Raw genomic sequence first — 12,939 nt, forward strand, 5'->3', positions numbered from 1 at the left:
AGTATCAGTCCAACTGACAGAGATATACAGTATCAGACCACTTGACAGAGATATACAGTATCAGTCCACCTGACAGAGATATACAGTATCAGTCCACATATTAACACAGAGATATAAAGTATCAGTCCACCTGACAGAGATATACAGTATCAGTCTATCTGACAGAGATATACAGTATCAGTCCAACTGACAGAGATATACAGTATCAGACCACTTGACAGAGATATACAGTATCAGTCCACCTGACAGAGATATACAGTATCAGTCCACATATTAAGACAGAGATATAAAGTATCAGTCCACCTGACAGAGATATGCAGTATCAGTCCACATATTAACACAGATAAATAAAGTATCAGTCCACCTGACAGAGATATACAGTATCAGTCCACATATTGACACAGAGATATACAGTATCAGTCCACCTGACAGAGATATACAGTATCAGTCCACCTGACAGAAATATAAAGTATCAGTCCACCTGACAGAGATATACAGTATCAGTCCACCTGACAGAGATATACAGTATCAGTCCACCTGACAGAGATATAAAGTATCAGTCCACCTGACAGAGATATACAGTATCAGTCCACCTGACAGAGATATAAAGTATCAGTCCACCTGACAGAGATATACAGTATCAGTCCACATATTAACACAGAGATATAAAGTATCAGTCCACCTGACAGAGATATACAGTATCAGTTCACATATTAACACAGAGATATAAAGTATCAGTCCACCTGACAGAGATATACAGTATCAGTCCACATATTAACACAGAGATATAAAGTATCAGTCCACCTGACAGAGATATACAGTATCAGTCCACCTGACAGAGATATACAGTATCAGTCCACCTGACAGAGATATAAAGTATCAGTCCAACTGACAGAGATATACAGTATCAGACCACTTGACAGAGATATACAGTATCAGTCCACCTGACAGAGATATACAGTATCAGTCCACATATTAACACAGAGATATAAAGTATCAGTCCACCTGACAGAGATATACAGTATCAGTCTATCTGACAGAGATATACAGTATCAGTCCAACTGACAGAGATATACAGTATCAGTCCAACTGACAGAGATATACAGTATCAGACCACTTGACAGAGATATACAGTATCAGTCCACCTGACAGAGATATACAGTATCAGTCCACATATTAACACAGAGATATAAAGTATCAGTCCACCTGACAGAGATATACAGTATCAGACCACCTGACAGAGATATACAGTATCAGTCCACCTGACAGAGATATACAGTATCAGTCCACCTGACAGAGATATTTAAGTATCAGTCCACCTGACAGAGATATACAGTATCAGTCCACATATTAACACAGAGATATAAAGTATCAGTGCACCTGACAGAGATTTAAAGTATCAGTCCACCTGACAGAGATATACAGTATCAGTCCACCTGACAGAGATATAAAGTATCAGTCCACCTGACAGAGATATACAATATCAGACCACCTGACAGAGATAAACAGTATCAGTCCACCTGACAGAGATATACAGTATCAGTCCACCTGACAGAGATATACAGTATCAGTCCACATATTAACACAGAGAGATAAAGTATCAGTCCACCTGACAGAGATATACAGTATCAGTCCACCTGACAGAGATATACAGTATCAGTCCACCTGACAGAGATATAAAGTATCAGTCCAACTGACAGAGATATACAGTATCAGACCACTTGACAGAGATATACAGTATCAGTCCACCTGACAGAGATATACAGTATCAGTCCACATATTAACACAGAGATATAAAGTATCAGTCCACCTGACAGAGATATACAGTATCAGTCTATCTGACAGAGATATACAGTATCAGTCCAACTGACAGAGATATACAGTATCAGACCACTTGACAGAGATATACAGTATCAGTCCACCTGACAGAGATATACAGTATCAGTCCACATATTAAGACAGAGATATAAAGTATCAGTCCACCTGACAGAGATATGCAGTATCAGTCCACATATTAACACAGATAAATAAAGTATCAGTCCACCTGACAGAGATATACAGTATCAGTCCACATATTGACACAGAGATATACAGTATCAGTCCACCTGACAGAGATATACAGTATCAGTCCACCTGACAGAGATATAAAGTATCAGTCCACCTGACAGAGATATGCAGTATCAGTCCACATATTAACACAGATAAATAAAGTATCAGTCCACCTGACAGAGATATACAGTATCAGTCCACATATTGACACAGAGATATACAGTATCAGTCCACCTGACAGAGATATACAGTATCAGTCCACCTGACAGAGATATACAGTATCAGTCCACATATTAAGACAGAGATATAAAGTATCAGTCCACCTGACAGAGATATGCAGTATCAGTCCACATATTAACACAGATAAATAAAGTATCAGTCCACCTGACAGAGATATACAGTATCAGTCCACATATTGACACAGAGATATACAGTATCAGTCCACCTGACAGAGATATACAGTATCAGTCCACCTGACAGAGATATACAGTATCAGTCCACCTGACAGAGATATACAGTATCAGTCCACCTGACAGAGATATAAAGTATCAGTCCAACTGACAGAGATATACAGTATCAGACCACTTGACAGAGATATACAGTATCAGTCCACCTGACAGAGATATACAGTATCAGTCCACATATTAACACAGAGATATAAAGTATCAGTCCACCTGACAGAGATATACAGTATCAGTCTATCTGACAGAGATATACAGTATCAGTCCAACTGACAGAGATATACAGTATCAGACCACTTGACAGAGATATACAGTATCAGTCCACCTGACAGAGATATACAGTATCAGTCCACATATTAAGACAGAGATATAAAGTATCAGTCCACCTTACAGAGATATGCAGTATCAGTCCACATATTAACACAGATAAATAAAGTATCAGTCCACCTGACAGAGATATACAGTATCAGTCCACATATTGACACAGAGATATACAGTATCAGTCCACCTGACAGAGATATACAGTATCAGTCCACCTGACAGAGATATAAAGTATCAGTCCACCTGACAGAGATATACAGTATCAGTCCACCTGACAGAGATATACAGTATCAGTCCACCTGACAGAGATATACAGTATCAGTCCACCTGACAGAGATATAAAGTATCAGTCCACCTGACAGAGATATACAGTATCAGTCCACATATTAACACAGAGATATAAAGTATCAGTCCACCTGACAGAGATATACAGTATCAGTTCACATATTAACACAGAGATATAAAGTATCAGTCCACCTGACAGAGATATACAGTATCAGTCCACATATTAACACAGAGATATAAAGTATCAGTCCACCTGACAGAGATATACAGTATCAGTCCACATATTAACAAAGAGATATAAAGTATCAGTCCACCTGACAGAGATATACAGTATCAGTCCACATATTAACACAGATATATAAAGTATCAGTCCACCTGACAGAGATATACAGTATCAGTCCACCTGACAGAGATATACAGTATCAGTCCACCTGACAGAGATATAAAGTATCAGTCCAACTGACAGAGATATACAGTATCAGACCACTTGACAGAGATATACAGTATCAGTCCACCTGACAGAGATATACAGTATCAGTCCACATATTAACACAGAGATATAAAGTATCAGTCCACCTGACAGAGATATACAGTATCAGTCTATCTGACAGAGATATACAGTATCAGTCCAACTGACAGAGATATACAGTATCAGTCCAACTGACAGAGATATACAGTATCAGACCACTTGACAGAGATATACAGTATCAGTCCACCTGACAGAGATATACAGTATCAGTCCACATATTAACACAGAGATATAAAGTATCAGTCCACCTGACAGAGATATACAGTATCAGACCACCTGACAGAGATATACAGTATCAGTCCACCTGACAGAGATATACAGTATCAGTCCACCTGACAGAGATATTTAAGTATCAGTCCACCTGACAGAGATATACAGTATCAGTCCACATATTAACACAGAGATATAAAGTATCAGTGCACCTGACAGAGATTTAAAGTATCAGTCCACCTGACAGAGATATACAGTATCAGTCCACCTGACAGAGATATAAAGTATCAGTCCACCTGACAGAGATATACAATATCAGACCACCTGACAGAGATAAACAGTATCAGTCCACCTGACAGAGATATACAGTATCAGTCCACCTGACAGAGATATACAGTATCAGTCCACATATTAACACAGAGAGATAAAGTATCAGTCCACCTGACAGAGATATACAGTATCAGTCCACCTGACAGAGATATACAGTATCAGTCCACCTGACAGAGATATAAAGTATCAGTCCAACTGACAGAGATATACAGTATCAGACCACTTGACAGAGATATACAGTATCAGTCCACCTGACAGAGATATACAGTATCAGTCCACATATTAACACAGAGATATAAAGTATCAGTCCACCTGACAGAGATATACAGTATCAGTCTATCTGACAGAGATATACAGTATCAGTCCAACTGACAGAGATATACAGTATCAGACCACTTGACAGAGATATACAGTATCAGTCCACCTGACAGAGATATACAGTATCAGTCCACATATTAAGACAGAGATATAAAGTATCAGTCCACCTGACAGAGATATGCAGTATCAGTCCACATATTAACACAGATAAATAAAGTATCAGTCCACCTGACAGAGATATACAGTATCAGTCCACATATTGACACAGAGATATACAGTATCAGTCCACCTGACAGAGATATACAGTATCAGTCCACCTGACAGAGATATAAAGTATCAGTCCACCTGACAGAGATATGCAGTATCAGTCCACATATTAACACAGATAAATAAAGTATCAGTCCACCTGACAGAGATATACAGTATCAGTCCACATATTGACACAGAGATATACAGTATCAGTCCACCTGACAGAGATATACAGTATCAGTCCACCTGACAGAGATATACAGTATCAGTCCACATATTAAGACAGAGATATAAAGTATCAGTCCACCTGACAGAGATATGCAGTATCAGTCCACATATTAACACAGATAAATAAAGTATCAGTCCACCTGACAGAGATATACAGTATCAGTCCACATATTGACACAGAGATATACAGTATCAGTCCACCTGACAGAGATATACAGTATCAGTCCACCTGACAGAGATATACAGTATCAGTCCACCTGACAGAGATATACAGTATCAGTCCACCTGACAGAGATATAAAGTATCAGTCCAACTGACAGAGATATACAGTATCAGACCACTTGACAGAGATATACAGTATCAGTCCACCTGACAGAGATATACAGTATCAGTCCACATATTAACACAGAGATATAAAGTATCAGTCCACCTGACAGAGATATACAGTATCAGTCTATCTGACAGAGATATACAGTATCAGTCCAACTGACAGAGATATACAGTATCAGACCACTTGACAGAGATATACAGTATCAGTCCACCTGACAGAGATATACAGTATCAGTCCACATATTAAGACAGAGATATAAAGTATCAGTCCACCTTACAGAGATATGCAGTATCAGTCCACATATTAACACAGATAAATAAAGTATCAGTCCACCTGACAGAGATATACAGTATCAGTCCACATATTGACACAGAGATATACAGTATCAGTCCACCTGACAGAGATATACAGTATCAGTCCACCTGACAGAGATATAAAGTATCAGTCCACCTGACAGAGATATACAGTATCAGTCCACCTGACAGAGATATACAGTATCAGTCCACCTGACAGAGATATACAGTATCAGTCCACCTGACAGAGATATAAAGTATCAGTCCACCTGACAGAGATATACAGTATCAGTCCACATATTAACACAGAGATATAAAGTATCAGTCCACCTGACAGAGATATACAGTATCAGTTCACATATTAACACAGAGATATAAAGTATCAGTCCACCTGACAGAGATATACAGTATCAGTCCACATATTAACACAGAGATATAAAGTATCAGTCCACCTGACAGAGATATACAGTATCAGTCCACATATTAACAAAGAGATATAAAGTATCAGTCCACCTGACAGAGATATACAGTATCAGTCCACATATTAACACAGAGATATAAAGTATCAGTCCACCTGACAGAGATATACAGTATCAGTCCACATATTAACACAGAGATATACAGTATCAGACCACCTGTCAGAGATATAAATATCAGTCCACCTGACAGAGATATACAGTATCAGTCCACATATTAACACAGAGATATACAGTATCAGACCACCTGTCAGAGATATAAATATCAGTCCACCTGACAGAGATATACAGTATCAGTCCACATATTAACACAGAGATATAAAGTATCAGTCCACCTGACAGAGATATACAGTATCAGTCCACATATTAACACAGAGATATACAGTATCAGACCACCTGACAGAGATATAAATATCAGTCCACCTGACAACACACATAGATATAAAGATTCTGATGCTCAAAAAGCTCTACAGCTGCACCACCGAGAGCATCCTGACCAGTTGCATCACCGCCTGGTATGGCAACTGCTTGGCATCTGACTGTAAGGCACTACAGGGGGTAGTGAGTACATCACTGGGTCTAAGCTTCCTGCCATCCAGGACCTATATACTCGGCAGTGTCAGAGGAAAGCCCAAAAAATTGAGAGAGCGTCCAGTCAGCCAAGTCAAAGACTGTTTTCTCTACTACCGCACGGCAAGCGGTACCGAAGTTTGAAATATCCAATAAATGTCGTTCCACTTCATGATTGTGTCCCACTTGTTGTTGATTCTTCACAAAAAAATACAGTTTTATATCTTTATGTTTGAAGCCTGAAATGTGGCAAAAGGTCGCAAAGTTCAAGGGGGCCGAATACTTTCGCAAGGCACTGTATGCATAGTCACTACCTACATTTACCTCGACTAACCTGGACCCCGCACATTGACTCAGTACTGGTACCCCCTGTATATAGCCTCATTACTAACCTGAACCACCACACATTGACTCGGTACCCCCTGTATATAGCCTCGTTATTGTTATGTCATTGTGTTTTCTATAATTTACTTTAGTTTATCTAGAAAATATTTTCTTAACTCTTTCTTGAACTGCACTGTTGGTTAAGGGCTTGTCAGTAAGCATGTCACGGTAAAGTCTACACTGTTGGTTAAGGGCTTGTCAGTAAGCATGTCACAATAAAGTCTACACTGTTGGTTAAGGGCTTGTCAGTAAGCATTTCACAATAAGGTCTACACTGTTGGTTAAGGGCTTGTCAGTAAGCATTTCACAATAAGGTCTACACTGTTGGTTAAGGGCTTGTCAGTAAGCATTTCACAATAAGGTCTACACTGTTGGTTAAGGGCTTGTCAGTAAGCATTTCACAATAAGGTCTACACTGTTGGTTAAGGGCTTGTCAGTAAGCATTTCACAATAAGGTCTACACTGTTGGTTAAGGGCTTGTCAGTAAGCATTTCACGGTAAAGTCTACACTGTTGGTTAAGGGCTTGTCAGTAAGCATTTCACAATAAGGTCTACACTGTTGGTTAAGGGCTTGTCAGTAAGCATTTCACAGTAAGGTCTACACTGTTGGTTAAGGGCTTGTCAGTCAGCATTTCACAATAAGGTCTACACTGTTGGTTAAGGGCTTGTCAGTAAGCATTTCACAATAAGGTCTACACTGTTGGTTAAGGGCTTGTCAGTAAGCATTTCACAATAAGGTCTACACTGTTGGTTAAGGGCTTGTCAGTAAGCATGTCACGGTAAAGTCTACACTGTTGGTTAAGGGCTTGTCAGTAAGCATTTCACAGTAAGGTCTACACTGTTGGTTAAGGGCTTGTCAGTAAGCATTTCACAATAAGGTCTACACTGTTGGTTAAGGGCTTGTCAGTAAGCATGTCACAATAAGGTCTACACTGTTGGTTAAGGGCTTGTCAGTAAGCATTTCACAATAAGGTCTACACTGTTGGTTAAGGGCTTGTCAGTAAGCATGTCACAATAAAGTCTACACTGTTGGTTAAGGGCTTGTCAGTAAGCATGTCACAATAAAGTCTACACTGTTGGTTAAGGGCTTGTCAGTAAGCATGTCACAATAAAGTCTACACTGTTGGTTAAGGGCTTGTCAGTAAGCATGTCACAATAAAGTCTACACTGTTGGTTAAGGGCTTGTCAGTAAGCATGTCACGGTAAAGTCTACACTGTTGGTTAAGGGCTTGTCAGTAAGCATTTCACAATAAGGTCTACACTGTTGGTTAAGGGCTTGTCAGTAAGCATTTCACAATAAAGTCTACACTGTTGGTTAAGGGCTTGTCAGTAAGCATGTCACGGTAAAGTCTACACTGTTGGTTAAGGGCTTGTCAGTAAGCATTTCACAATAAGGTCTACACTGTTGGTTAAGGGCTTGTCAGTAAGCATGTCACAATAAAGTCTACACTGTTGGTTAAGGGCTTGTCAGTAAGCATGTCACGGTAAAGTCTACACTGTTGGTTAAGGGCTTGTCAGTAAGCATTTCACAATAAGGTCTACACTGTTGGTTAAGGGCTTGTCAGTAAGCATTTCACAATAAGGTCTACACTGTTGGTTAAGGGCTTGTCAGTAAGCATTTCACAATAAGGTCTACACTGTTGGTTAAGGGCTTGTCAGTAAGCATTTCACAATAAGGTCTACACTGTTGGTTAAGGGCTTGTCAGTAAGCATTTCACAATAAGGTCTACACTGTTGGTTAAGGGCTTGTCAGTAAGCATTTCACGGTAAAGTCTACACTGTTGGTTAAGGGCTTGTCAGTAAGCATTTCACAATAAGGTCTACACTGTTGGTTAAGGGCTTGTCAGTCAGCATTTCACAATAAGGTCTACACTGTTGGTTAAGGGCTTGTCAGTAAGCATTTCACAATAAGGTCTACACTGTTGGTTAAGGGCTTGTCAGTAAGCATTTCACAATAAGGTCTACACTGTTGGTTAAGGGCTTGTCAGTAAGCATGTCACGGTAAAGTCTACACTGTTGGTTAAGGGCTTGTCAGTAAGCATTTCACAGTAAGGTCTACACTGTTGGTTAAGGGCTTGTCAGTAAGCATTTCACAATAAGGTCTACACTGTTGGTTAAGGGCTTGTCAGTAAGCATGTCACAATAAGGTCTACACTGTTGGTTAAGGGCTTGTCAGTAAGCATTTCACAATAAGGTCTACACTGTTGGTTAAGGGCTTGTCAGTAAGCATGTCACAATAAAGTCTACACTGTTGGTTAAGGGCTTGTCAGTAAGCATGTCACAATAAAGTCTACACTGTTGGTTAAGGGCTTGTCAGTAAGCATGTCACAATAAAGTCTACACTGTTGGTTAAGGGCTTGTCAGTAAGCATGTCACAATAAAGTCTACACTGTTGGTTAAGGGCTTGTCAGTAAGCATGTCACGGTAAAGTCTACACTGTTGGTTAAGGGCTTGTCAGTAAGCATTTCACAGTAAGGTCTACACTGTTGGTTAAGGGCTTGTCAGTAAGCATTTCACAATAAGGTCTACACTGTTGGTTAAGGGCTTGTCAGTAAGCATGTCACAATAAGGTCTACACTGTTGGTTAAGGGCTTGTCAGTAAGCATTTCACAATAAGGTCTACACTGTTGGTTAAGGGCTTGTCAGTAAGCATGTCACAATAAAGTCTACACTGTTGGTTAAGGGCTTGTCAGTAAGCATGTCACAATAAAGTCTACACTGTTGGTTAAGGGCTTGTCAGTAAGCATGTCACAATAAAGTCTACACTGTTGGTTAAGGGCTTGTCAGTAAGCATGTCACAATAAAGTCTACACTGTTGGTTAAGGGCTTGTAAGTCAGCATTTCACAGTAAGGTCTACACTGTTGGTTAAGGGCTTGTCAGTAAGCATTTCACAGTAAGGTCTACACTGTTGGTTAAGGGCTTGTCAGTAAGCATTTCACAGTAAGGTCTACACTGTTGGTTAAGGGCTTGTCAGTAAGCATTTCACAGTAAGGTCTACACTGTTGGTTAAGGGCTTGTCAGTAAGCATTTCACAATAAGGTCTACACTGTTGGTTAAGGGCTTGTCAGTAAGCATGTCACAATAAGGTCTACACTGTTGGTTAAGGGCTTGTCAGTAAGCATTTCACAATAAGGTCTACACTGTTGGTTAAGGGCTTGTCAGTAAGCATGTCACAATAAAGTCTACACTGTTGGTTAAGGGCTTGTCAGTAAGCATGTCACAATAAAGTCTACACTGTTGGTTAAGGGCTTGTCAGTAAGCATGTCACAATAAAGTCTACACTGTTGGTTAAGGGCTTGTCAGTAAGCATGTCACAATAAAGTCTACACTGTTGGTTAAGGGCTTGTAAGTCAGCATTTCACAGTAAGGTCTACACTGTTGGTTAAGGGCTTGTCAGTAAGCATTTCACAGTAAGGTCTACACTGTTGGTTAAGGGCTTGTCAGTAAGCATTTCACAGTAAGGTCTACACTGTTGGTTAAGGGCTTGTCAGTAAGCATTTCACGGTAAAGTCTACACTGTTGGTTAAGGGCTTGTCAGTAAGCATTTCACAGTAAGGTCTACACTGTTGGTTAAGGGCTTGTCAGTAAGCATGTCACAGTAAGGTCTACACTGTTGGTTAAGGGCTTGTCAGTAAGCATGTCACAGTAAGGTCTACACTTCGGCGCATGTGAAAAATAAAGTTTGATTTGATTTGAGAAGTGTTTGAAATACAGACATGTTCAACAAGATGGATTATAATGTTGGAACGTGGAGGTTTTTCTCTATTTAAACACTGTCTCCTGAGGTTGGTACAATTAACACACATACACTCACACACACATATACTTACACACACCCACAGACACGGGCTGTGTACTTACGGATCCTGGGGAGCAGTTGTCAACCTCTCCGACCTGGTACAGAACCACATCCTTCGTAAACACAGCGATGGCCTTCAAGATGAATGACACAAACAGGTGCATGTGGATGTAGTTCCTAGTGCAGTGGAGTTTCCTAGGGGAGACACACACAACATGTTACATCCAGTGTGACCAAAGAACTTCCACTGTCTATGGAATTGAGAAATGGAGAAAGAATGACCACTAATTGATGAATGAATGAAATACTAATGAAACCTTTTGGTTCTCTGACACTGTGGAGGGATACGGAGGGAGAACAAAGCATTTTCTCAATCCTCAATAACCACCATGACAATGGAAAGGATTTATAAAGAGCTTATCGAAACACAGTGAGATACTGAAGCATGTGGATTTATAAATGAGCTTTCAGCCAACAACTTCAACATAAGCCTTAATATCTCACAGTCTGAAGGTCTGTGGTGTGTAATGACTGAAGCATAGATGACCCAAAGCAGAGTGATGCTTAGTAGTGATGTATGAGGTTGCATCCCAAATGGCACCCTATTCTCTATAGGTCCTGGTCAAAAGTAGTGAACTACATAGGGAATAGGGCCCTTGTCTAAAGTATTGCACTATATTGGGAATAGGGCCCTGGTCAACAGTAGTGCACTATATAGGGAGGCATTTGGGATGTACCTTGGTGGTCCTTTCCTCTAACACCCTGAATCAGCCAATTGAAAGCCTGGGATGATTAGGTGGCCATGGTATCAGGGCCAGCTTGGGAATTTATCCAGGACACCAGGGTTAACACCCCTATTCCATGTGATCTTTAGTGACCACAGCGAGTCATGATACCCGTTTAACGTCCCATCTGAAAGGCGGCACCCTACACAGAGTAACATCCCCAATCTTTTTTTTTTGACCCGAAGAAATAGTGCCTCCTACTGGCCCTCCAACACCACTTCCAACACCACACAGCAGCATCTGGTCTCCCATCCAGGGACCGACCAGGACCCACAATGCTTAGTTTCAGAGGCAAGTCAGCAGCGGGATGCAGGGTGGTATGCAGCTGGCTAACAGCTGTAGCCATGAAGTGTTTTGAAAGGCTGGTCATGGGTCACATCAACACCATTATCCCAGAAACCCTAGACCCACTCCAATTCACATACCGTACCAACAGATAAACAGATGAAGCAATCTCAAATGCACTCCACACTGCCCTCTCCTACCTGGACAAGAGGAGCACCTATGTGAGAATGCTGTTCATTGACTACAGCTCAGCGTTCAACACCATAGTGCCCTCAAAGCTCATCACTAAGCTAAGGACCCTGGGACTGAACACCTCCCGTTGCAACTCGATCCAGGACTTCCTGACGAGTCGTCCCCAGGTGGTAAGGGTTAGGCAACAACACATCCACCCGGCTGACCCTAAACACGGGGGCCCCTCAGGGATGCGTGCTTAGCCCCCTCCTGTACTCCCTGTTCACACACGACTGCGTGGCCAAGTACGACTCTTAAACCATCATTAAGTTTGCCGACAACATGACGGTGGTAGGCCTGATCACTGACAACAATGAGACAGCCTATAGGGAGGAGGTCAGAGCACTGTCAGTTTGGTGCCAGGTATCAGCAAGACAAAGGAGCTGATCGTGGACTACAGGAAATGGAGGGCCGAGCACGATTAGACGGGCCTGCAGTGGAGCGGGTCGAGAGCTTCAAGTTCCTCGGTGTCCACTAAAGATTAATCATGGTCCACAAACACCAACACAGTCGTGAAGAGGGCACGACAACGCCTCTTCCCCCTCAGGAGGCTGAATAAATTTGTCTTGGGCCCCCAGATCCTCAAAAAGTTCTAGAGCTGCACCATTGAGAGAATCTTGAGTGGCAGCATCACCGCTTGGTATGGAAATTCCTTGGCATCCGACTGCATGGAGCTACAGAGGGTAGTGCGTACCGTCCAGTACATCACTTCCGGCGCCGACAGAGATGGCCACCTCGCTTCGCGTTCCTAGGAAACTATGCAGTTTTTTGTTTTTTTACGTGTTATTTCTTACATTGGTACCC

General features: G+C 41.2%; 1 protein-coding gene across 1 annotated transcript in view; it reads right to left on the bottom strand.

The window, feature by feature from the left end:
- Positions 1–12,939, bottom strand: part of LOC139366648 (vasoactive intestinal peptide receptor 1b) — a 319,811-nt gene that overhangs the window by 35,143 nt on the left and 271,729 nt on the right. Inside the window, exon 6 of the mRNA XM_071104323.1 lies at positions 10,897–11,029. Coding sequence (XP_070960424.1) covers positions 10,897–11,029 — 133 coding nt within the window. The remainder of the gene's footprint in view (positions 1–10,896; positions 11,030–12,939) is intronic.

Source organism: Oncorhynchus clarkii, chromosome 15 (genome assembly GCF_045791955.1).
Source record: "Oncorhynchus clarkii lewisi isolate Uvic-CL-2024 chromosome 15, UVic_Ocla_1.0, whole genome shotgun sequence".
NCBI classification, from domain to species: domain Eukaryota; kingdom Metazoa; phylum Chordata; class Actinopteri; order Salmoniformes; family Salmonidae; genus Oncorhynchus; species Oncorhynchus clarkii.